The following is a 27,567-nucleotide window of genomic DNA, read 5'->3' as shown; positions in this document are numbered from 1 at the left end:
TCCAACCCCACATCCTCTACCCTCCTCACATCCACTTATAAAATAAACAAGACCACTTCTCATAATGCATGAAAAAGGAGAAGCAAGGGTGTCATGTGACAACCTGGGGTACGCCCACAGGATTCAGTGCAAAGGCTTGTGGGAAGTCTCTTGGCTTCTAAGGAAAGCTGAGCAGCAGGTAGCCAAGAAAGTAAGCCTTGAAATCAGGGAGGCCACTGGTCCCCCCGGGACAACTGCTCCTACCCCCCAACCTGGTGGGAAGTGAGTACCCACAGCCAGAGAAATGCTGACCGAGGTCACTAAAGTGTTTTCATCAGAAAAAGGAGAATAGGGCTGTGACCATGAGCAAAAAGTAAACAAATAAAATGCTGCTCGTGAGTGAGGTGAAGACATCTCCCCTTGGCCGCTGGAGTAGCACAGGTTTCCTAATGCACTCAGGGCTTACATCGGTTAACCTGAGCGAGCCAATGCAGACAAAGCAGTTCTTCTTCGGTGTCATTTATTAACGCAGAGAAATCAGAGCTTGCCTGCCTTTGGAGAAGCAATTAGGGATGAGGTAACAGGCTTTACTTGAGAGATAAGGCTGTCATGACGATCCAGGTAGCACAAAGAAATACGAGTGTGAAACAGAAAAAAAGCCAAGCGTGCATATGGACCCCTCTGCCTGTTCCCAAATCCACCTGCCAGGTTCACTTTGGTGTGTGCTTCTGCAAAGCTGGGGAAGGCAGCGCTCTTTGTCCCAACAGAACTTGCTTAAAAAATTCATTTATAAGCTTTGGCTGACATCAGTGACTTAGTGGTTGCAAGCAAATTATTAATTCACCACTCAAATACAACAGTCATATACTGCAAGGCTGCAGTCTCAAAATCGAAAATAGCATCAGAATTTTTAAGGGAGTGTGAGCACTGACTGAAACCCTACCAAGATTCAGGGTAAAGATTTTTCTGGAATCATGTTTCCATTCATCTAGGAGTCTCAGGGCTAAAAGATAACCCAGGGCATAAGAAGGAAATGTATTCAACTGCAAAAAGAGTGCAAGGCTAAGTAAGAGGGCCAAAAAGGATCTCTAGAGGAACAAAAGAGTAAGAGTTGACAGCTCTCCACGGGCAAAGAGGGAACAGAATGTTAAATCAAAAGCGAAATGTTGGCTATACAGAAAAAAACAGGAAAAAATCTGCAAGTGTAATTGGAAAACAAATGGGTCCTCGCCTAAAAAAACAATGGAAAGTCACTAGGCTAATCCCAGGTTAGGCCCCCTCCTAGAACTAACTGGCTTCACTCATCAAGAAAAAGAGGCATCGGTTTCTCTCTCGGCCCAGACACAACTCGAGACTTCTCAACACAAGCCAGTAGGGAGTCGCCCGCCGTGGAGGAAAGCCACACACAACACAAGACTATCCTTTGCAACCCCGGACTTCTGTTTTCTCTTTTGGATTATTTGACTGGTAAGGTGGAGAAGCCTACTTTACCTACAAGGTAAAGGAACAAGAGAAAAATGCTCCTTATCCTCATGTGAGCAGAATAAAGGCAAAGCAAAGCCTGCACGCACACATGGTGGACCCTCACTGAGCTTCACCGTTAGAGGCGGGCCAGGCACTGCTGTCTTCAATCGGTCCCTTCAGGACTCTCTACACCCTGGTGCCTGGACTTGACACTAGAGTGATGAGGCAAGAGAAATCAGCTTTGCTTTTAGTTATTCTGATGTGGAAAAGTCACATTCCCAGCAGCAGGAGCCTTCGCCCCTTTGCCTACTCAGCTGGCCAATCCTCCACCCTCATCCTCAAGAACAGTGCCTCTACCTCAGCATCTCCCGACCTGCCACCAGCCTCCTTGATCCCAACGCCATGGTCTCTGGGATGCAGCACAGCATCCAGGTTCAGAGCAAAGCTTAAACTGAAGCCCCTGGTTCTGCCACTTGACTAGCCACGAGACCAGGCTACATGCACCTGAGCCCCGGCTTCCTCATCTGTAAAACAGACACAACTAGCCTATAAATAGGTAGGTTATTAAAAATAACATGAAATAATACACGGAAAGGGGGAGGTATGCAAGAATCGATTGTTAATACTGCTATTTTCTTTCCTTGAGTGGCACTCCAGCTCCTTTTTCCTTCAATAAATACTTGGTGACGAGGTCCACATTCCATGTTACTCCTATACCAGCTTGTTGTTTACACAGAAGGTCATCTCCCCGTTTCATACCACACACAGATGATACTCGATGACAGCGAAAAAGGATGGTCCAGCAAAGGCTAAGCTATTCAGGAGTCTGAACACTGACAGTTTCCATACAACAGGTCTTTTCCCAGAGGACTTGTAAAACAGAATCGTCAATTTTAAGTTACACCACAGTAATAACTAAAGAAGGATTTGCTCTAATGCACAGTGGATGAAAAGGAGCAGCCACCAGGGTGCAAACGACCTGTCAAGGGTGTAGCGGCCCCCATACCAACAACAATCAGGTCTCACTATTGATCCATCAGTTGTGATGGTTCTTAGTCATTTATAAGTTCTGGAGGGCAACAACTGTTTCAAAGCACTGAATTATAACTATGTAAACACCAACGTTACAAAGCCAAACATTTTTCAAAGTCACTGTTCTCTCAGAATTACATCTAGGGGCCAGCCCGGTGGCACAGCAGTTAAGTTTACGCATTCTGCTTCAGCGGCTCAGGGTTCGCCATTCAGATCCCAGATGTGCACCTACACACTGCCTGTCAAGCCACGCTGTAGCCGGCGTCCCACATATAAAGGAGAGGAAGGGGGCACGGATGTTAGCTCAGGGCCAATCTTCCTCAGTACAAAGAGGAGGATTGGCGGCAGATGTTAGCTCAGGGCTAATCTTCCTCAAAAAACAAAAAAAAAAAAACAATTACATCTAAACTCCAAAATGATGATCAATCCCAAACAGATCAAGTCCTAGACTTCCACGTGAACGATCCTCTCTGTTGCACAACCAACATACTAAAGGCAGGCCCAGATCTTAAGGAATATATAGACCCCACAGGTGAGGAGACCAAATGCTGAAGTTTCGTGTGCACACTTGGAATCTTTTTGGCAAGACATTCAATCACTGGCTCCTGCAGTGGATGCTGCAGTGGGTCACTCAGATTCGCCCTCCGGGTCCACCATACTCATTCCTCCAGATGCCCAGAATGCTGCCTGGCGTTGGCTCACAGCTGAGTCCCTTCCTAGGCACTGCCCTTGACCAAACGAGCTGCCTCATCCAAGGTTACATCCCCTCCTGGAGGACGGTGTCCATTCAACAACTAGTCAACAGCTGAGTGTAAGGGCCTGGCTTCCTTGCCTCAATTCGGGACCTCTCGGAAAGGCTAATCCGCTAAACCACCTGCATGCAAATCTCCATCTCAGAGTCCGCTTCACGGAAAATTCAATTTTTCCAAAGCAACAGACACGATCCATGATAGCCCCATTTTCAACACATTCCCAAGGGTTCTTATGTACAACCCCAGAGGCATCAGTCTAGGTAACCTACTCCCGTTCTTCTACTCAAGGAGGCAAAATGAGTGCAGGAAGTTAGAGTGATGCTATTATACCCAAGACAGACAGACAGACAAACACTGCAGCAGCTTCAACGTTAAGTAAATCATTCATAAACTTCACTTTGTTATTATTAGTAAGTCATCACTTGTAACATATCACCTTATAAAAGATTGAAGAGTTATGAGCACGTTTGACCCTGTGGGTAAAAACGCAATTCTTTCCTAGATGTGCATGATTCAACAAGGATAACATGGAGCCACACCTTAGATAGAAGCTATATACCCTAATAGCACCAGAATGTCTTAAACACTCTCACTTAATACTTCCCACAGTTCATAAATATAAGTAAAAAATACTGCTAGCCACTAGTGTGCAGAAAAATACCTTGTAACGTAAAAGGTATGATCAGACTTCCACCTAGGCTCTTTTGAAGCACAGAGCCATCCAAAAAGTTACAGGCCCCATTAACCAACTCTCTATCTGTACTGACTTAAACACATGGACGTGGACAAGTCAGCATTTCAGAAACAAAGGGATTCTGAAGGAAGGAAGAAAGAGATTAAAGACACTGGAAATATTAATACAGGGAAATGCGGTCACACTATAAAAATGTCAATACGACTACAATGTTTAGAGAGAATAATTTTGCATCAATTTAATAGCCAAGGCAATGTGAGAATGGCCAAATTTATGCTACAGAAGACCATACCGAAGACCAATAAATTCAAAATATTAACATTCCTTTAAATTGATGGAAAAACATCTTTTTGATAACATACAACCTGGCTTTTAATTCTTCAATGGCTCAGATATTGATTCTCTACCCCTATTGATGACTCTCGTCCTGTGTTACACATCAAAATCATCTGTGTAGTTTTTTTTTTTTAATCCAAACGTCCAGGGTCTCACTCAGACCTGTCACCCCAAATTTCTGGGGGGCAGGGCTCAAGCGCCTCTCCCTCAGGGATCCTCACGCACACTAAAAGTTGAGAGCCACAACCGTAAATTACACAGATACAAAAATCAATCCTTTCTCAATCAAGCCAAAAAAAAACCCAACCACAAAGGAGTCATGTTACTTTGTTAATTCAAAGTCAGTGAATACTAGATTTTCCCAAAGTCTACTGGACTTCCTCCAAAAATGCTAAGAGAAATTGCAAACAGATCCACCCCAGGGAGGCTGATTGGTACTCCTATGTGCTAATGTAAGACTAATTCTGTAAATGGACTGGTTTTGTGCCTAACTGTTAGAAATTTAATCTTTCTTCTCTTGTTTAGTAGAAGAAGGGGTAATTACTAAGAGCCAAAGCAGCGAAAAGTGAAGAATCTGACTTGAGGTTTGTTCCCAACATATATCTCCAGGGCAAACCAAACAGTGAAGATCTCTCTAGGTGGTGTTTTAAGAAACTGAGACAAGCCCCCGAGTTCAAACAATAGATATGTAACAACATTTCTGCTAAACCTGTGACTGAAAGGAGACTGTTTTCTAAAGGCCTTTATCTCAACTTTCCACGTACCGCAGCAGAGTAGGGTAGACCCACACAATCTCAATCAGGAGGGACGGAGGAGTTCCCGTTTCACCTGCGTTTTCTTTAGGAAAAAAACTGGTTGGGGAAAAAAATGGAAACACTGACAAGATATATAGGTATCCATTTATAATCCCAATTTGTCTCAAAATACATGTTCTTATTTACACAAAGAAAAAACAGAAGTACACTAAAATGTTAACAGTAGCCTCTGAGCAGTAACATTACGAGAGATTTTTGTTTTCTTCATTGTCTTCTTCTGAATTTCCTAAATATTTTACAATGAGCATATGACATTTTCACAAAGAAAAGCATACATTTTTAAAATAAGGTATTTTATGCTCAAAACACTATCTGACTTCAGCGCCATGCCAGGTGCTGGAGGCAGGAGAGGTGCTGGTAGCAAGTGTATGAGAGATCAAATCTTTTATAGAGATAAGTCATCAACACGTAAAATGGAATGAAAAGCGGAGACTACAAAAGGCAGTCTGGATAGTCCCTTAAGGCATTCCAAAGTTCATTAGTAAGTGAGCTATTAGAACTGGAAAGCCACGTCTCCAAAGCAACCACGCTAGAAGAGTGGTTAAGCTCCCAAGCAGTCCACACAAAGCCAATGTCTCTCCTACCATTGGACCTAATCCCCAAGCCTGGCTATGAGGAAGAGCAAAAGGTATTCAATAAATTTTTGCGGATTGCATGTGTGGATGATATAACCCAACCAGAACACTACAATATCTAACCAGCACGGTGTCTTGTACACAGCAGATGCACAATAAATGTCCATGGGATTTATCTTTTTTTATGCGCTTTCCAACTTCAAGAACCATTCTTACTCAGGACCCTGGGCACTCTAGCAAGGCATGGAGACAGAAAAAGCCAAGCTAAGGACTGTGGGAGCGAGCACTGGGGCAATCCCAGGAGGGTGGTGACGCAGTGAAGGGAGTCAGTATGAGGAAGACACTGGACCTCTGCTTCCAAAGCTGCCTTTTCATCTAAACAGGGACCAGAACTTTAGGACCCAGAAAGAAGTCAGGGGGAGGGGAGCTCCCTTGTCAGAAGCTTGCGCCCCAGAGGGGTCTGTGTGGCTATGGACTCTTTTGTGGAAAGAATATATAAAGGGTTTCACATCAAGGGCCTCAACCGCTCCAAGCACATTCCTACAATCAGGATCAACTATATAATTTGTGGAGTCCAGTGCAAAACAAAAACGTGGGGCCCCTTGTTCAAAAATGATTAAGAATTTCAAGACAGCAACAACAGAGCATGAAACCAAGCACACGGCCCTTCTGAGCCTGGGGCCCTGTGTGACCACACAGGTCACACAGGCCCATGAGGCCAGCTGGCCCTGGCCACCACAGAACCTCCACACCCACTGCTGTCTGCCTAGAATCCCCTTCCCAGATCTCGGCTTGCTTGCTCCCTCACCTCCTTCCACGAAGTGTGGCCCTCCCAGGAAGGCCTTCTTGAACAGCACTATTTAAGACGACAGCCCTTCCCCCAGCATGCACACACTCTATCCCTCCCACCTGCTTAATGTTTTCTCCAGAGCATTTACGACCTGACAACTATTTGGTCACTGTTTATCTCCCTCTTGCCCAGAATCTAAGTCTAAGAGAACTCTGGGCTGGAGGGATCAGGGAAGAGTTAACACAGGAGACAGAATTCACGTTGAGCCCTAAAAGGAAGGCAAAGAGGAAGGGAAGGTATTCCAGGTAAGCCAGTTCATGAGCTCACATCTGACTTGTCCGTCTTCTCATTTCATGTCAGCAAGTTTTCTTACGTTTTTCTAACTTAAAAACAGAAGTTAAGCCATCAAATTGATCCTGTTGACAACAAAGATGTAGGCTCTGACAAATTAAATACTGACACAGGGAGCAACAGATATTGGCCAGCAGTATTAAGACTTTTATCAGGCCTGAAAACCCAAATCTTAATGTGAAGAATGCTTTGAATATTCACAAGGGTTCTTCATAAGGCTGTTGTTGGAAGGAGCAATTGTGCCCATGTTATTCCAACTCAACAAACAGAGACTCGGTACTGCACTGAGTCCTGCATGAGCGGGCACAGGAGTAAGCCAACACTCTGCCCTCCAGGGATGCCCGATCCAAGAGGTGGGGAGGCAAGGGGCTTTTCAGCAGTAAGTCTCAGCAAAGAGCAAGTGAGATAGTAGAATGAATCTTCTGTGATACTAATGATCATACTAGCACTACTTTAAATTCACTGGCTGCTTACTGTACACCAGGCTCGGTGCTAAGAATGTTCCATGCCTTATTTCATTGCCCCCTCACAAGACAGGTACCAGCATCATGCTCATCAACAAGGAAGGCAGACTAAGTTAACTTGCCCAAGGACAAACAGCTAGTCAGCAGCAGAGCCTGAATCTGAACTCCAGTCTGCCTGACTCCAGAGCCTGGACTCATTCCAGGGCTATTCTGGTCCCATTAATGTCATTCTTTTAATTAAAAGAAGCAAGACTGTAGGCTTCTGAGGTCAGGAAGTATCTATTCTGTTTACTGCTGATTCCCTAGCACTCAGCTGATCAATAAATACATGTTGGAGGGATACAAAACACACACATTCCCATCGTCAGTGCTGCTTCAAACACTCACCACCTAAAGTGGACATCTGCCATTCCTCTTGTTTCTTGCCCAACATCCACTGCCCGTTCTTTTCTTTTTTTTCTTTTTCTTTCTTTTTTTTTTTTTTTTTGAGAAAGATCAGCCCTGAGCTAACATCTGCTGCCAATCCTCCTCTTTTTCTGAGGAAGAGTGGCCCTGAGCTAACATTCGTGCCCATCTTCCTCTACTTTATATGTGGGATGCCTACCACAGCATGGCGTGCCAAGCAGTGCCATGTCCGTACCCGGGATCCGAACTGGTGAACCCCGAAGCAGAACGTGCACACTTAACCTCTGCGCCACTGGGCCAGCCCCGCCTCTTATTTTCTTTTAGGAAACCACCCCACGCCCACTCTGTCAACATGGTTTAGTGGGGCTGACCCCACGATACAAGCCTGGCCAGTTTGAGTCAGGGCTTGGCTCAAGGATGGACACATGACCCAGAGTGGACCAATGGGAATTTACGTTCATGACTTTTGCTACAGAAAACAGATGCTTTCTTTCCCCTGGGTTGCTAAGCTGATCGAATGGAAGACTGGAGTTGCTGGTAGCCATTTTACCCCAGAGAGAGTGAGCCTGCCTGTGAATAAAGCCAGCAAAGGAAAGCAGGACCAAGAGATAGAGAGATTTCTTGTTACATCATCTAAGCCCCTGGAACAAACACTACCTCCTGGAATGCTGTTATATGAATCAAGAGATTCCAGTTTGGGGTTTTAGGCCAATTTGAGTTGGGTGCTTGCAACCCAAAGTCCTGATACATCACCTACATAAAAATGGGACCAAGCAACTGGACATCACAACCACCACAGTGAAGAAAGAAAGAAACGAGCATACTTGTGCTTATACCTAAGTGTCTCCACTACCTCTGAGAGGCCTGAGTTTATGGAGAGAGGGACATGGAAGACAGAAGAAAGAAAGAGAAAATGCCTCTGCCTATGAAATTCTGACCAGGGATGTATCATTTCTTTCACTAGCTTAAGCGTATACCCGGAAGACAGTAGGCATTCCCAACTTACCACCTAAAAACAAATGGCTTCTAAGTGCCATTATAAAAGCTTCATAAGAAGACGAGGCTCAAGAGGAGTCATTTCTAAGCTTCCATTTCAGCTGTGCGTGTCCATCAAAGGCCTGGCCTGTAGTACCCAGCCACACGACACTCCGACGCAGTGCTGCACACCTACCCATCAAAAGGCACCTAACTCTTGACTGCTGACTTACGAGTTGTTCTCACTCTAGTGATGACACTGAAGACTCTGAAGTGAGAGACACCACCCCAAAACCACAACAGGATGCACTGGTCTACCAGAGCGCACCAAAGGTCGGAAAAAAAGGGTGGGGATGTTGGGAGGTCGTACCACATTTTTATTTTCTCTTTCATATCAACTGGATCAGCCTGTCAATTTCTGGGGCGTCCCAAAGGGAACTAAATCTTATTTTTCAGGAGTTATCCAAGGATCAAGCAAGGAGTCTTGGATCCTCTTGGACATAAGACAAAGATCACAAACTCACGACCCAAGGCAGATCCACCCCCAGGCAGTTTTTCTTTAACCTGCAGTGTTAGTTAAAATGTAACTTTTTTGTATCAGTTACCAACAATTAAAAATGGGAAGAGTTTGTGTAGTAGTTTACTGTATAAAAGGCCCCAATTTCGTTCGTGCCTTCCCATGTCCAGGCATTCAGGTAACTCCACACCGAATCTGGGCTTGGCCACATGGCTTGCTTTGGCCAATGTGACAATAACCAATGACCTAGACAGAGACTTCAAAAGTATTGGGGCTTGCCCTCTTGCTCCTCTCATAACTCTGGGAAGACTCACCCAGGGCTAACCCGCTGGATGACGAGACACACATAAGCCAGATGCACACAAACACAACTAGCCAGTCCCCAGGAACAGAGCTTCTGACCAGCAGCTAACCTCAGACACGAGTAAGCCCACATATGCGCAGTCCAAGCCGCCACTCTGCAAAACGGTGAGCTAAATAAAGTGTTGGGAGTTTTTTTGAGGAAGATTGGCTCTGAGCTAACATCTGCCACCAATCCTCCTCTTTTTGCTGAGGAAGACTGACCCTAAGCTGACATCCACGCCCATCTTCCTCTACTTTCTATGTGGGACGCCTGCCACAGCATGGCTCGACAAGTGGTGCTTAGGCCCGAGCCCAGGATCCAAATCGGTGAACTCCAGGCTACCAAAGCAGAGTGTGCAAACTTAACCACTATGCCACCAGGCTGGCCCCAATAGAGTTGTTTTAAGCCAAAGTTTTGGGTGTTTTTTATGCAGCAAGAACTGACAGAGTCCATATGAAAATACACAGTCCCAGTTTAAAAACAAAAATCTAAAGTCTCTGCAACACTAGGACAACATTCCAACAAGAACCAGTTGACTTAGACGGTAGCTCCCACTTTTAGTCCAGCACAGCATGAATTTCCCAGTTTGTCACTATCATCTCACCCATGCTGGGGTCAAGTTCAGTTGCCAAATGTCATCTTAGTTGGTGTTATTATATTTATGGCAAAGAAGAAAGTGAAATTCTGTATTCCACATACTCTAGTTACTATCATAAATGAGAAAACCAGTACAACCACTTTGGAAAACTATTTGTCAAGACCTGTAAGGCTGAACATACGCATACCTTATAACCCAGCAATTCCACAACTAGGTGTACACCCAAGAAAAATGAGTATACCTGTTCCAAAACAGATACAAAATGTTCACAGCAGCACTGTTCCTGATAGTCCCAAACTGGCTATTAACAAACTAGTTATCAATAATACCCATCAACAGTAGAATAAATAAAATGTGGCCTATTCATAGGGATCAATCTCATGCATAATGCTATGCACAAGAACCCAGACACAAAAGAGTACATGCTATATGATTCTACTTACACAGTTCAAAAACAGACAAAACTAGGGGCCGTCCCGGTGGCGCAGTGGTTAAGTGCGCATGTTCTGCTTCAGTGGCCAGGGTTCGCTGGTTCGGACCTGGGTGCAGATATGGCACCGCTTGGCACGCCATGCTGTGGTAGGTGTCCCACATATAAAATAGAGGAAGATGGGCATGGATGTTAGCTCAGGGCCAGTCTTCCTCCGCAAAAAAAAAAAGAGGAGGTTTGGCAGTAGTTAGCTCAGGGCTAATCTTCCTCAAAAACAAAAAACAAAAAAAAAAAACAGACAAAACTAAAATAGTTGTCAGAAGTCAGGTGAGTGGTTACCCCTGGGTGAAAGAGAACGCATGGGGATTCTGACAAGCCGGTAATGCTCTTCTGTAATCTGGGTGCTGTGTACACGGACATGTACACTCTTGAAAATTCTTTGAACTGTATATTTATGATTTGTACACTTCAATACAGAGTTTGATTTTAAAGAGTGGAAAAACAAGACCAAGAGGACGGCCATATTTCAAGAAAAATGGTTAAGTATTTTTCTTTAGGGTTATCATCAAGACAATCTCTGTCATGTCTACTATTTAATGTGACAGGAAGAATGATAGCCATTATGAAAGAAATTATTACAGAAGTATGGTTGGAATTTGCAAAAGCTGCATAACAAAACACCTGATGAACTGGGAAAAAAAGGACTGAGTGAGCAACACCTAGCCTACTTCACTCATTTACACGACCCGCCTGTGGCCTTTGGGGCTTACAACCACTGACAGGAATCCAAGCCGTTTCTACAAAAGTTAACATCGTTTCTCTTAAGATGACTTAAGATACTTATCTTAAACTTAAGATACTGAGTGGGTTTACTGCCCCTTACACATCAATTACTTTCCTAATTCTCATCTGCCAAAGGGAGCTAATCATGGCCACCGGAGAAGGCTGTTGGGAGAACTGACGAAGACAACAGCTCTAAACCTTTAAGACAGTAGCAAGGAGAAAGCAAGCATGCACTGAATTACTACTCTACTTACAGCAGTGTTACTGATGACTGCAAAGTGCGAAAGAGAATTAGAGGAGCCCCAAAGGTGGGACGCCGCTCACAGCAGCGCAGAGCCGGGCAGGAGCTGATGTGGTCATTCTGACGGGGGCAGAGAGATCACGGGCACACATCTAGGGCCGGCTTTTTCTAATGACATAGGAAGCTTAGATTCCAAGGACACATGAAACATATGAACCTCTGGATCCTGCAGTAGGCAGGCCCCTCCCATTTTTACAATACTTCATTTAGGGATCCACTATTTTTGGTATCAGTGCCTACCCCTCACGAGTGTTAGCGCTGGAAAGCCTTGAGAACCAGGAACTCAAACCAAAGGAAGCTCTACGGCAGAGCAACCTCTCAAACTTGCCTGATCACCCCACTCACCAGGTTTCTGGGCCTCTCCTCTGGAGAGATTCAGCAGGCCTGGGGAAGGGGCCAGAACCTGTATTTTAACAAGCCCTAAGGAGATTCTTACATCAGGTCAAGTTTGCAAAACTCCTATCTGGTGAAATTTCAAGTCCCATAGACCTGGATCCAAACCCAATCCCCAGAATTTATCAGCTGGGTATCCCTGGGCCAATTACACAAAACCTCTGAGCTCCTCCACTTGTAAAAGGAAACTAACAATACCTCCCAGGATTGTTGTGAAGCCTGGGGACATTGCTACACTCAGTGGGGAGGATTTCTGCTGTGAGGCCCCAAATGTGCCTTTGTCCTAATAATCCACTTTCCTGTTTGTCTCTACCCCATAAGCTGCTCTTGCCTTAGCCTACAAATCTACTTCCATGGGAGTAATTTCTGCATGGATCTGAAGTGGCCTGAGCAACTTATCAGGTGCTAAGCCACCTTGCCAAGGCATTGAAAGATTTTTACATGTGTCAGACTTCTTCAGTGATGACCCACTTTTTACAGAAGTAGGCGTGATGCCAGCATGAATTTTCATATGTATAAGAATTGTCACATTAAATGAGAATGTTTATGGGGCCGGCCCCATGGCCATGTGGTTAAGTTCGCTCTGTTTCGGCAGCCCCAGGTTTCATGGTTCAGATCCTGGGCGCTGACAAGGCACCACTCGTCGGGCCATACTGAGGCGGCGTCCCATAACGCAGAGCCAGAAGGACCTACAACTAGAATATACAACTATGTACTGGGGGGCTTTGGGGAGGATAAGAAGAAGAAGGAAAAAAAAGATTGGCAAGAGATGTTAGCTCAGGTGCCAATCCTTAAAAAAAAAAAAAGAGAGACAATGTTTATGATACACACACAAAAAAGTTATCTCTAACCTTAAAGATAAGGCAGAGCACAGGACCAGACACTTGGTGAAAACTCATATAGCTATTGTTATTTGAATATAACTACATATTACTTTAAATATTAAGCCATCACCTATTGAAACAACTTTTGATACAGAATACAGATTATAAAATTACTCCCAATCGGGAAGCTGTAGTAGCCTCCTATGAGCCTAATTTAAATCAAACCCCTAAAACCCGCTGTCTTGGGCTGGCCGGTGGCTAGTGGTTAAGTTCGCACCTTCTGCTTCGGTGGCCCCATGGTTCGCTGGTTCAAATCCCAGGTGCAGACATGGCACCGCTTGTCAAGCCATGCTGTGGTAGGCATCCCACACGTAAAGTGGAGGAAGATGGGCATGGATGTTAGCTCAGGGCCACTCTTCCTCAGCAAAAAGAGGAGGATTGACAGCAGATGTTAGCTCAGGGCTAATCTTCCTCAAAAAAACAAAAACAAAAACAAAAAAACCTGCTGTCTTGTCCTAACTCTTTAACCATGGACATGTTTTGGGGGATCTTGATTGTCCTAACTTTGTCACGGGAGCTTTTTTTTTTTGACAGAGGGTCCCTGTCTTCCTCCAGATTCTGGAAGGGACCCATGCCCCAGAAAACGCTAAGACCCTCCATGCTAATGACAGCGCCCAAAAGATTCCCTTTTTTTCTGCTTTGTTTTTGAAGCAATACATGGGACAGTTAGAAAAACCTGAATAGTCCCAACAGTATATAGAGAAAAGTTAAAATTCCTTCTTACCCATGCTCTGGGTTCTCCACCCCAAAGGCAACCTCGTTAAAAGTTCAGGGATCTTCCTGGAGCAGGATTTCTCCGTCTCATACTTACTGACATTTCGGGCCAGATAATTTTTGGTGGGTGCTGTCCCGTGCGTTGTAGAACGTTCATAAGCATGCCTGGCCTCTACCTACTAGATACTAGCAGAAACCACCCCCGCTCCCAGCTGTGGCATCCAAAACTGTCTGCAGACACTGCCAAATCGGGGACAAACCCCAGTTGGGAACCACGGCTTCCAGAGATGCACAAACTCTATGCACGCACAAACGTAGGTGTGGGTACCTCTACTCACTGCTCCCCTACACTGGTGGCACAGAGTCACTTTCCAACTCACTCGCGGGTCTGGACCGGGCGCGGGGGCCGGCCCGGGCCTCGGCAGGAGGCGACGGCCACTCACCAGGTCGCGGATGAGCTGGTCCACCAGCTGCTCGCCGCCCCCGGCGCCCTCGCGGGCCGGAGGGGAGCGGGAACGGCTCACCGCGTCCTGCCTCGCGGCCCGCGCCGCCGGGGGCCGCCCCGCGCCCTCCAGGAGGCCCTGGGCCAGCGCCAGGTACCCCGAGGCCTGCTCGCCGCGCCCGGGGGCCACCTCCGGCCGCCGCGGCCGCCGCTCGGCAGCCTCGGGCCGCCGCCGCTTCCTCTGCGCCTGGGCCTGCGCCAGCTCCTCCTGCCAGCGCCGGCGGAACTCGTCCAGGCTGTGGTCGTCCATGGCCGCCGCCCCTCCTCGGCCGCCGTGCGCGTCAGCCTGGGGTCCGCGCCGCCACGGCAGGGTCCCTCCGCGGGAAGTGTCCGCCGCGACCGGAAGCCGCCGCCGCCGCACCCCAAGGGTTCCGGCTGGGCGGCCCCGCCCCCGGCGCGCCCCTCGCGCGGTCCCGGGCGCAGCAGGCCGGGTCCGTGCCCCGAGCGCGCGCTCCGCTTCTGCTCTTGCACGCTTGTGGCTTTTGCCAAGCGCAGACTTGGCGCCAAGCACTGTTCCTTCGCTCAGCAAGCATGCATTGAGCAACTGCTGTCTGCCCGGCGCTAAGAATTCAGCATTTAAATCTGCCCCCGCCCGCCCCCCAAATCTCTCCCTTCTTGGGGTTTGCATTCAAGCGGTGGGGGAGATGTTCAACAAAGGAATATGAACGTTTGAATCAGAGGTAGGTGTTAGGAAGAAAACAGAACATATTAACTTCAGAAGGATGTTCAGGGAAGGCATCTTTGAGACGTCATTTGAACTAAGAGCTGAATGAGATGGACCAGCGATGGGAAGATCAGATCTCAGAGGAGATATTGCCAGAAGCAAGTACAAGTGCAGGAGCTGTGAGGTGGGAAAGAAAGTGGCTTTCAATCACACTTCGTCTTCAAAATGCTTTGTACCTGCTGTTCCCTCCGCAGGGAATTTTTCTCCCCACCTGGCCCTGGTTAACTCACACATCTTTCATATCTCAGCTCGTGCCTCACTTAATCTCCCAAACCCCGTGCCCCAAAAGATCGAGTCTCCCTGTTACTCATTTTTACAGCATCCTATACTTCTCATCATAGCCCAGAACACAGTTTGTAATTTTTTATTTCTGTGATTATTTATTCATATCTCCTTCCCTGCTGGACTGTCAATTCTTAGCTTGAAGGCTAGCAATTGGTAGGTACTCAATAAATATTTGCTGAATAGATAACTATTGTCCCCACTTTACAGATGAAGAAACTGAGCCCAAAATTACACAGCTGGTAATTTGCAAACCCGGGATTCCAATTCTTTATTTTTTTAAACACTCTGCACTTGACCTGTTAATTATTAGAATCATACAGCCCACATGCCTAAGCCAGCTAGGAACCCTTTGACAGCCTCCAGTTACCACGATCTTTTTCAGCTCAGTGATATTACCGGCATGGTTATCAGCCCAGGCTCCGAAGTCAGAGAGACGGATCTAGGTGAGAATAGCAGCACCCTCCTTTACTCACATCCCCTTTCTTCCAGCAATTCCACCTCTAGGAACTTACCCAAGAGAGGAACATGGAGGAGATCAAAGAATACCCTCAAGGATCTTCACGGAAGCATTGTTTCTAGTCCTGAAGATCAGAAGGAATCTAAACAGTTAACAACAGGGCATTGGTTAAATAAGTTATGCCCCATTAGAATGGAAGAAAAATCCTAACTAGAAGTCCACTCCTTGAGGGTGGAGACTGGATCTATTTGTTTATTGCTGTGTCTTCAGTGCTCAAAACAGTGCCTGGGACATGGTAGCTGCTCTATAAATAATGAATGAATAAATGAAATGCTGTGCAGCTATTAAATATTTCATTGGAGGAAATTTAGTCACATGAAGATTGTCACAATATGGTAAGTGAAAATAGTCAGGATACATAACCATAGATACAGTATGATCCCGGTAGTGTCTTTTAAAAAGTGTGTATGCATTTTCAAAAGAAAATACACCCAAATCTTAACAGACGAAATCTCTAGAGAGGGCAGGATTATGGGTGATTTTAGTGTTTTTTCTTCTTTATCTGTATATTCTAATTTTCTACAGCCTGGGGTCTGCGGGTTCGGATCCCAGGTGGACACAGCACCGTTTGTCAAGCCATGCTGTGGCGGCATCCCACACAAAGTAGAGGAAGATGGGCACAGATGTTAGCTCCGTGACAAACTTCCTCACACAAAAAAATAAAATAAAGAGCATTCTTGAGTTGGCCCCACTGTAAGCAACTTATACTCCACCCCACTGAGAACTTCTAAGGAGTCTTGAAGAACACACCTCAAGATTGTCCTCCCAAGAGATAAGAACTGGAAGAAGGGAGCACTTATCCACTGGCTTATCCTTCCTTAGAGAAAGTTTAAGTCAGGAGTTTTTCGTAATCTCTCACTTCCAGGTTGGGCATAAGTAAATGAGTTCCCATGGATATCCCACACTAAGGCAGCAGAGATGCCCTGGGGCAAAAAGCAAGAGACACTCAGTGCAGCTAATAGGAGGGACTGGCAGGTTACCTGTGCACAAAGCCAGTTGCTACAGCAATGACTGAAGTAAAAGATGAGTCAAGAGGATGTGATGTGGGGCATAAGAAATGTCCGATAAGTATTCTTTTTATAGTAAAAATAAAAACAATGAGCTATTTTTCCCCAAACATTCAGCTAACATCCTGCTTCATTCTAGATGCTTTCCATATGAATTCCAAGGGTCTGTCAAACTGGTTTTGATGGTCTACTTAGAGATCAAAAGCCAAATGTGGCTCTTCTTGTTATCTCTAAAATATATGGAACATCTAATATTTAAAAGCAAACTGGAAAATTTTTAAATACTTAATTATGAAGGTCAAATCAATGTTTCCTCTTGCCCCTTTAAAAGAATTTCTACAGGGGCAGTGCAGGCAGGCTAACGGGGCGATTAGACACCCAGAAAAAGTAAACAAAAAAGAGAAATATACTAAGAAGGAGAAAAATACTGTCCTTTTCTCAGTATTGTCTACCGTTCACCGACAATATTTATGTTGATTTTATATCTTCCCAATAATAAATTCCTAGGCCTCCATGTCCTCAAACGAAAAATAAAGATAAAAATATCTTCCCTTCAGAGTGACTATAAGGCTCATAAAACGTCTGTAAAACTCCTAGCATCCATCAGACACATAGCAGGCCTTCAATAAATGATGGCTATGATCCCCATTAATACGGTCTTGGCAGACAGAAATTACCTCTAACCTATGCTCTGTAAGGCTGGTGTTCCACGAACCCCACTTTTTTCATATCAAGAGTGTTCCTTGAAAGTTCAATCCATTAAAAGTCTTTGGTTGCAAGCAACAAGTCTTGCTTCCTTAAGCAAAAACGAATTGAACTTGGGATGACTCATCAAGTTAAAAGAAAAGAGGAAGAACCAGACCCTCGGAGTGCCCAGAATCAGATCAGATTCAGGGATTTCATAGTCATGAACTATCTGCTTTGGTTGAGCTCGCTACCTGTCTTCCATCTTCTGGGATCCACATTCCCAGAGCAGGGGTTCTCAGAGTGTGGCCCCTGGGCTAGCATCACCTTGGAACTTTTAAGAAGGCAAATTCTCAGCCCAGAGACTCAGGGGGTGCGACCCCAATCTATGTTTTAGCAATCCCTCTGGGTGATTCTGCTACAAGATCCAGTTTGAGAACCACTGTCCCAGAGGATCATCTGAACGGCCTATTTTGGGTCACCTTCCCAGCCCTTGATTGGGGGGAGGAGGGTTACAATGGATTTCCAGGACCCTGTGAAGTGAGGAGGCAGAGTTCCCCAAGACAGAAGAAGCGGGGAGGGATACTGAGCCAAATTAAGACATCTTCAAGCCTCTCATAAGAGGGAGACTCCGGGAATTCAGTCTTAGTGTCTCTCATGCTACTAGTCTCCTCTGCCTGTTGTAGCTATGTGGTGATTCTCCTCGGGATCCCAGCGCAGGTCTGCCGGAGCCCCTGAAAGCTGGCTGAAAAATGGCCATCATCCTCCCCGCAATGGTCTCAGTGGGACCCCCAAAAATGGTCTCATCCTCCTCAGACCAGCCACGCACTGGACCACCGACGTGCAAGAACTTCTTTCCTGCAGGGTCAGGTGGGTCTCAAAAAACTAGTGAGGGTGGGGGACAGGAGCAGAGATTATTAATTTATTTGTTCTCACGTACAAGGTCAGAAGGTTTATCAGTTTCCTGTTGCTGCTATAACAAATTAAGTGGCTTAAAACAACACACGATTATTCTCTTACATTCTAGAAGCCAGAGGTCCAAACTCCATTTCACTGGGCTCAAATCAAGGTGTTGGCAGGGCTGTGCCTCCTCCAGAGGCTCCAGAGGAGAACCTCTTTCCTCGTTTTCTTCAGCTCCTATATTGCATTGCTGGTCTATGGCTCCTGCCTCCATCTTCAAAGCCAGCAGCGTAGCATCTTGCTTCACTCATCCCATTGCCCTCTGTCTCTTGGTCAACTCTCCCTCTGCCTCCCTCTTATCTAAGGATGATTGTGGTTACCTAGGGCTCACCTAGATAATCCAGGATATTCTCCCCATCTCAAGACTCTTAATTTAGTCACATCTGCAAAAACCTTTTTATCACCTAAGGTAACATTCACAGATTCCAGGGATCAGGACCTGGATGTCTTTGGGGGCCATAATTCAGCCTACTACAGAAGGGCGTCAGTGACCACAGACTCCAATGCCTACAGGTGGCTCCAGGAAACAAAAACGAGGCAAGTGGGCCAGGTGTGGACTACGGCAAACTGAAGAGTGGATGCCCATCTAGAATGGGAAACCGATACTCTGCTCTACCCACCTGTTGGATCTTAGTCCAGATCTTCTAAAAATCAATATCTTGGTTTTTAATTATTAGCAACAAATTCCATTTTTTAAAGAAAAAGTGATTTTTATTAAAAATATAAGTTGCATTCAGCAGACTTCAAACCCCAAAATTCATTCTTGAACAATCCATGAGTTAGGACAAAACTCCCTTCAACTTACATTAAGATACCTCCTTAGCTCTTTTGACCAGGAGTGGAGAATCACACCTCATTTGGGATCACTAATGTGGGAAGAACACCAGAAGATTAATGTGAAAACTAATCAGAGGAAATGAGTATCATTTCAAAGGATATTGTTTACAAAATTAACAAAAACATCAGAATGAGGTAAGTCGCCATTTTGAACGTCAGCATGACCTTGATGTTCATCATATATGCATTATTGCCCTTTGCTGCTGTTTTATGCCTTCATATCAGCAAAATATAAAATTCTCTGGGGGAAACAAATTTGGTCTTAAAAAAACTATAGCAAAAAACAATTTGTTTGTTCTTGAGAACTTTCCCATCAATAATTTCATTTTTTTAAAAAGCTGCACAGACAGAATTCGGTGCCAGCTGCCAGTTACAGACTTAGTCATTCCAAAGGAGGTTGTCCCATATGGATACCACTCCCGACCTCTTTCTCTCTCCTCAATCCCCTCCAGCTTTTATGGAGCGCCCCGTTTAATCTCCCCAGCCTGGTTCCAAAGCCCCTCCCTCTGAAAGTGTTTCCTTCCTCCAGGAAGAAATGGGTTCTATCCTCGGGTCCCTTTTATTTATCTTGAAAATTCAGCTCCAGCCTGATGCTCATCAGAGATGCCCTGTTCAGCCACCTCTGGCTCAGAAGGAGGAGGTGGTGGCTTTGGTCCATAGAACGAGTGCTCTCACTCCAGCTCGGACTCTGAGACTCCCAGAGCTGGATTCCTTACCTGCCTACTTAAGAAGCAACATACCCTGGCAAGCCTGAGTTTTTCCTGGAGCCATCCCAGCTGGGGCTCACGTGAAGTAAAGATATTCTTGTTGTTAGCATGACTTTGACCCTGATTCGGTTGCAACAAGAACCCCAACAGTATCTTTGTCTTTGAAACCCCAACCAAGTTTTTCCTATCTCAGCAAATGAGACCACTACCCTGATGTTTCAGACAGGAGCCTGGTTCTCTCTCTCCCTTTCCTCTCACACTAGCAAGTCCTGACAATTCTACCACCACCATATATCTTGAATCTGTCCCCTTCTCTCCGTCTCCTCTGCCACCATCCTAGTCAAGGTAGGGTTGCCAGCTAAAATACAGATGCTCAGTTAAATTGGAATTCCAGACAGACAACTTGAGTGTAAGTAGGCCCCTGCAAAATTAGAATTTCAGATAAGCAAAGAGTAACTTTTTAGTATAAGTATGTCCTGTGTAATATGTGAGAAATACTAAAAAAAAATTCTTTGCATATCTGAAATTCAAATTTAACTAGGTGTCCTGAATCGTTATTTGCTAAATCCGGCAGGCCGAGGTCAAAGGCACCATCATCACACCTGGAGTGTCTGCTCACTGGTCTCCCACCTCCACTGTTGCTCCTGGCAATGAATCAGACAGCCAGAGAGCTTCTGAAAAAGCGAATCAGATCAGGACACTCCTCTGTTTAAAACACCTCAAGGTGCCTCCGCGGTTCTTGAAATAACAAACAAAATCATTTTTTAAAAGTTTTATTGAGATATAATTCACATCCTGTACAATTCATCCATTTAAGGTGTACAATTCAATGGCTTTTAGGATATTCCCAGATATGTGTAACCATCACATTTTAGAACATTTTCATCACCCAAAAAGAAACCCAATTCCCTTTAGCCATCACCCCAGCCCTCCCCTAGGCAACCACAATTCTACTTTCTGTCTCTGTAGATTTCTCTGTTCTGAAGATTTCATATAAATGGAATCACATAGTATGTGGTCCTTTGTGACCGGCTTCTTTCACCTAGCATAGTGTTTTCAAGGTTCATGCATGTTGTATGATATATCGGTATTTCATTCCTTTGTATGGCTGAATAATATTCCATTGTATGAATTTACAGTTATGTGCCACATAATGACACTTCAGCCAATGACAGACCACATATATGATGGTAGTCCCCTAAGCTTAGTACCATAAAGCCAAGGTGTGTAGTAGGCTACACCATCTAGGTTTGTGTAAGTGGACCTATGATGTTTGCACAATGACAAAATCACCTAATGATGCATTTCTTTCTTTTTTTTTTTTGAGGAAGATTAGCCCTGAGCTAATGGCTGCCAATCCCCCTCTTTTTGCTGAGGAAGACTGGCCCTGAGCTAACATCCATGCCCATCTTCCTCTCCTTTATGTGTGGGACAACTACCACAGCGTGGTGTGCCAAGCGATGCCATGTCCGCACCCGGGATCTGAACCGGTGAACCTTGGGCTGCCGAAGTGGAACGTGCAAACTTAACCACTGTGCCACCCGGCCAGCCCACGATACATTTCTTAGAACATATCCCGGTCATTAAGCCATGCAAGACTGTACCACATTTTGATTACCCGTTCATCCATTGATGGCCATGTGGGTTGTTTCCACCTTTTGGCTATTATGAATAATGCTGCTGTGAACATTCATGTACAGGTTTTTGTGTAGACAGATGTTTTGTTTTTCTTGGGTATATACTTAGGAGTGGAATTGCTGGATTAAATCATTTTTAGTTATATTTAAAATCACTTGAGGAACTGCCACAATGTTTTTTTGAAACTGGCGGCACCAGCTTACACCCCCACCAGCAGTGTCTCGGGGCTCGGTGCGTATTTTACATCTTCTCGTTCAAAGGGATCTGTGGTATGAAGAAGCTAAACCCTTTTCCATCACAGGGGTCTCTGCACTCACTTCCCCCCTCCTAGAACATTCTTCCTCCATCACTCTTCAGTGTGGCCGCCCCCTCTTCAGCCCTCTGCCCTCAGCTTAAATGTGAGCTCCTCAGACAAGCCGTCCATAAGCACCTCACCTAAGTAACGCGTCCACGTGCCATTCTCTCTATCACTGAAATTGACCCTCCCTCAATGGGTAAATTTCTTCTTTATTACTTTCTTCTTTGTGTGTCTCCCCTATTAGAATGTAGGCTCCCTGAGGGTGGGAACCATGTCTATCTTGTTTATCCTGTGTTCTCAGCCCCTGGCCAGAGCCGGGTTCCTAGGATGTGCTCAGTAATTGTCGGTTGGTTGAATGAATGAATAAATAAGTGAATGAAAAAAATGAGTCCATGAATGATGGAGCTAAGAGAAGGCATTTCTGAGGTTTGTGACCACACATAGTAGATGCTCAGTAAATATTTATGTTACTGATAAGGCTGCAAGTAATAAAGATATGCACAGCTGCACACACACCCACACAGCAGCAGAGAGAAAGATGAATTCAGTCCTTTAAGAATGAAGAGAGGGATGTCACTGTAAGTCCATAAATCTCTGCACAAGTGCCCACACAGAAGAGAGAGTCGCTTGGTCCATTGCACTTCACAATCTGCTGGGGAGATGAGTCTCCTCTCCTTTCTGTTTTAATAGAAAAATCACTCTGAGCACTTTGGAACTCTAATTACAGGTGACACACAAATGGAAAGAAAAATAGGAAGTCAAACATTTGAGCCAATAAGTTGCAATTTATATGGGCACTTAACAGCCTCAAAGTGCCCTACGCCACTCAGGATTCCCTCCAAGCACTTTGCAGACGCGCGGCACAGGAGCTGCTGTGAGGACGGAGTCAGGAATGTCTACAACGCGCCCGAGCTCTTTGGAGACGTGTCAGTGTCGGGAAGGTTAATGTCCATTTTCACAAGGTTTCTCCAAGGTCAATGCCATGTAGAGGGCTGATTCTAGCCCACCTCTGTAGCCCGATCTCTCAGTGCGTTCCCTCCTCAGTCTCTAAGCTCTAATTATCTCTGCTCCTTATAACCATCCACCCCATCATACTCTCTCTTGCGTGGAACTCTCATCCCCTCTTTCTTGCACCTGCCTAACTCCTACCAGGTTTCATTTTAGAGGTCACCTCCTCCAAGACGCCTTCCTGCCTTCTTCCTTCTCCAGACTGGATTGATTCTTAGGTTGACTCCTGGTTCCACATGCAAGGAGCTTGGAAGTCTCCACTCCATCCTAACAAGTAAAAAGCTGAAGAGGCTGAAAAATCAACAACTCTTCTTGGATTTGTAAGAGAAGCAAGGACACCGAACAACCACTGCCCCCAGGATTGAAGGGACAGACAGGCGCATGCAGAGTCTCGGCTTATTGGAGCAGAAACTCACAAGTGGAAACCGCTGCAGGAGCCAATCCCAGGATAGGGAGACCTGCACTGGAACTGACGACCGCCTGGAGGCTTAGTGTGGACAAGCCTGAGTTCAAAGTTCCAGGGAATCCAGTCACAGGGGGAGCCCCACGCTTTCGTGAATCTTACCTCCAGGAAGTTAACCAAGTTCTCACAGTAAATATCAGAGAAAAATCCCCTCGGACTTCCTGCAGGGAGAAGGGAAAGGAACCATTTTTGAAATACACCAGAGCACTCCATTTTTCTTAACAAGGCCTGCCCTCAGAGGAAACTAGTTAACAGAGCCTAACCTGCTGGAGTACCATCAGAACTTAACTGACCTGGGGGAAGGGAAATACCCAATACCAGCCCCTCAGGCTCACCTAAGGGGAGAAAAAAACTGAGAAACGCTTGTGAAGTTCACAGTCCAGAGGTAAAGTCTCACTTCCTAATCACAGGACTGCAGACGCTTCCCTTACCCCCACACTCACCACCATCTTACTAAAGGCTTATCTATAGCCATTCTTTTTACCTGGAACATGACGTCCAGCCATCAAGGAAAAATTACAAGGCATGCTAAAAGGCAAAAGAAAAACACAATTTGAAGAGATGGAGCAAGCATCAGAAACAAACAAGGCAGAGATGCTGGAATTATCAGACCAGAAATTTAAAACGACTGTGATTAATATGCTAAGGGTTCTCTTGTATAAGGTAGACAGCATGCAAGAAAAGATGGACAATGTAAGCAGAGAGATGGAAATCCTCAGAAAGAACCAAAAAGAAACACTAGAGATCAAACACAGTAACAGAAATGAAGAGTGCTTTCAATGGGCTTATTAGTGCACTGGACACAGCTCAGGAACGAATCTCTGAGTTTGAGGATATCTCAGTAGAAACCACCAAAACTGAAAAGGAAAGAGAACAAAGACTGGAACAAAACCCCAAAACCAGAAAAGAATATCCAAAGACTGTGGGATAACTACAAATGGCATATCATATGCATAATGGGAAAACCAGAAGGAGAAAAAAGAGAGAAAGAAACAGAAAAAATATTTGAAACAATAATGACTGAGAATTTCCCCTAAATTAATGTCAGACACCAAACCACAGATCCAGGGAGCTTAGAGAACTCCAAGCAAGAAAAATGTCAAAAATCTATACCTAGGCATATTATTTCCAAACTACAGAAAATCAAAAATAAAGAAAAAAGTCCTGAAAGAAACTAGAGAGGAAAAAACACCTTACCTTTGGAGGAACAAAGATAAGAACTGCATCCAACATCTCAGAAATCATGTAAGCAAGAAGAGAGTGGAGTGGAATATCTAAAGAGTTGAGAGAAAAAACCACCAACCCAGAATTCTGTACACTACGAAATTATCCTTCAAAAGTGAAGGAGAAATAAAGACTTGCTCAGACAAACAAAAATTGAGAGAATTTGTCAGTAGACCCACATTGCAGGAAATGTTAAAAGTTCTTTAGAGAGAAGGAAAATAACATCGATCAGAAAGTCAGATCAACATAAAGAAAGGAAGAGCATTGAAGGAGTAAGTGAAAGGAAAATAAAAACTTTTATTTTTCTTATTCTTAATTGATCCAACAGATAACAGTTTGTTCAAAATAATAATAGTAACAATGTATTCAACTATGTGTGGTTATGTATAGATCTTACGTATGTATACATATGCTTATGTATGCTTATATACAAGTGAATGAATTACAGCAATGATATAAGGGACACGGGAGAGGAATTAGAATTATTCTGTCATTATAAGGTACCAACACTACCCATGAAGTGGTATAGTGTTATTTGAAAGTGGACCCGGATTATTTGTAAATGTATATTGCAAACTGTAAGCCAAGAGCTTAAAAAAATTAAAAAAAAAAAGTATAACTGATCTACTAAGAAAGGAGATAAAATAGAAACATACACATCAATCAATTAAAACCACAAAAGGCAGAAAAAAGAATGGAAGACAAAAATAGGAACAAAGAACGAGGGCAACAAATAGAAAATAGTAACATATATGGTAGCTATTAATCCACCTATATCAATAATCACTTTGAACATCAATGGTCTAAATGCGCCAATTAAATGACAGATTGTCAGAGTGGATGAAAAAACAAGAGCCGCTATATGTTGTCTGCAAGAAACTCACTTTAAATATAAAGACACATATAATTAGAAGTAAATGGATAAAGAAAAATAGACCATGCTAACACTAATCAAAAGAAAACAGGATTAGCTTTATTAATTTCAGACAGAGCAGACTTCAAAGCAAGGAAAGTTATCAAGGATAAAGAGGGGCATTACATAACGATAAAGGGGTCAATTCTCCAAGAAGACAGAACAATCCTTAATGTGTATGCGCCTAACAATAGAGCACAAAATTATGTGAGGCAAAAACTGACAGAACTGCAAGGAGACATAGATGAATCCACTATCATAGTTAAAAACTTCAACACCCCTCTCTCAGAAATGGACAGATCCAGCAGGCAGAAAATCAGTAAGGACATAGTTGAACTCAATAACACCATCAATCAACTGGATATAATTGACATCTATAGACTACTTCATCCAACAATAGCAGAATACACATTCTTCTCAAGCTCACACGGAACATTCACCAAGATGGAGCACAGTCTTGGCCATAAAATGCACTTAACAAATTTAAAAGAATACAAGTCACACAATGTCTACTCTCAGACCACAATGGAATTAAACTAGAAGTCAATAACAGAAAGATAACTGGAAAATCCCAAAATACATGGAGATTAAGCAACACGCTTCCAAATAACACACGAAGAAGAAATCTCAAGAGAAATTTTTAAATACTTCAAACTAAATGAAAATGAAAACACAACTTATCAAAATTTATGGGATACAGGGAAAACAGTGCATAGAGGGCAATTTATAGCACCGAATGCATTTATCAGGAAAGAAGAAAGCTCTAAAATCCATAATTTAAGTTTCCACCTTAGGAAACTAGAAAAAAGAAGAGCAAATTAAATCCAAAGTAAGCAGAAGAAAAGAAATAATAAGAATTAGAGCAGAAACCAATGAAATTGAAAACAGAAAATTAATACAGAAAATCAACAAAATCAAAAGCTGGTTCTTTGAAAAGATGAATAAAATTGATAAGCCTCTAGCCAGCCCAACTAAGAAAAAAAAGAGAGGACATAAATTGTTAATATCAGAAATGAAGAGGGGCTGGCCCAGTGGCACAGCGGTTAAGTGCGCACGTTCTGGTTTGGTGGCCTGGGGTCCACTGATTTGGATCCTGGGTACGGGCATGGCACTGCTTGGCAAGCCATGCTGTGGCAGGCGTCCCACATATAAAGTAGAGGAAGATGGGCGTGGATGTTAGCTCAGGGCCAGTCTTCCTCAGCAGAAAAAGGAGGATTGGTGGCAGATGTTAGCTCAGAGCTAATCTTTCTAAAAAAAAAAAAAAACCAACCTACAATAAAATATGTTTTTTTAAAAAAGAAAAGAAATGAAGAGAGGACACCACTACAGGTCCTATGGACATCAAAAGAATAATCAAGAAATACTATGAACAACTCTGTGCCCACAAATTTGATAACCTAGATGAGATGGACTAATTCTTTGAAAGATACAATCTGTCAAAATTCATACAAGAAGCAATAGACAATCTGAATAGGCCTGTATCTACTAAACAAATTGAATCAATGACTGATAACCTTCCAAAACAAAAAGTACGAGGCCCAGATGGGTTCACTGGGGAGTTCTACCAAACATTTAAGGAAGAAATTACACCAATTCTCTACAATCTCTTTCAGAGAATAGAAGCAGAGGGAATACTTTCTAACTCATTCTATGAGGCCAGCATCACCCTAATACCAAAACCAGAAAAGACATTACAAGAAAACTACAGACTAATCTCTCTCAGGAACGTAGATGCAAAAATCCTCAATAAAATATTAGCAAATCAAATGCAACGATGTAAAAAACAATGTATAAAAAGAATTATACTCCATGACCAAGTGGGCTTTATCCCAGGTATGCAAGGCTGGCTCAACATCTGCAAATGTAACCCATCACATCAACAGACTAAAAAAGCAAAACCACATGATCATATCAACAGATGCAGAAAAAGCATTTGGCAAAATCCAACACCCATTCATGACAAAAACTCTCAGTAAACTAGAAACAGAGGGGAGCTTCCTCAACTCGATAAAGAATATCTACAAAAAACCTACTGTTAACATCACACTTAATGGCGAGAAACTAGAAGCTTTCCCACTAAGATCAGAAACAAGGCAAAGATGTCCCCTGTCATCATTCCTTTTCAACATCATACTAGAAGATTCTTAGGTTGAAAAAACAGAAACCCGACTTAAAATGACTTTAGGGAAAAAGAATGTATTTTTG

The 27,567-nt window shown here is 44.1% G+C and overlaps 1 protein-coding gene across 1 annotated transcript in view; it reads right to left on the bottom strand.

Annotated features, from left to right (window-relative positions):
* FBXW8 (F-box and WD repeat domain containing 8) overlaps nt 1–14,450 on the bottom strand; it is a 113,214-nt gene extending 98,764 nt beyond the window's left edge. The window contains exon 1 of the mRNA XM_044776430.2: nt 14,039–14,450. Within this exon, the coding sequence (XP_044632365.2) occupies nt 14,039–14,347 (309 nt within the window). The 5' untranslated portion in view covers nt 14,348–14,450. The remainder of the gene's footprint in view (nt 1–14,038) is intronic.
* Nucleotides 14,451–27,567: the final 13,117 nt, after the last annotated feature.

This window comes from Equus asinus, chromosome 8, assembly GCF_041296235.1.
Source record: "Equus asinus isolate D_3611 breed Donkey chromosome 8, EquAss-T2T_v2, whole genome shotgun sequence".
NCBI classification, from domain to species: domain Eukaryota; kingdom Metazoa; phylum Chordata; class Mammalia; order Perissodactyla; family Equidae; genus Equus; species Equus asinus.
The sequence above is the reverse complement of the archived record's forward strand: the minus strand, read 5'-3'. Positions and strand labels throughout refer to the sequence as shown.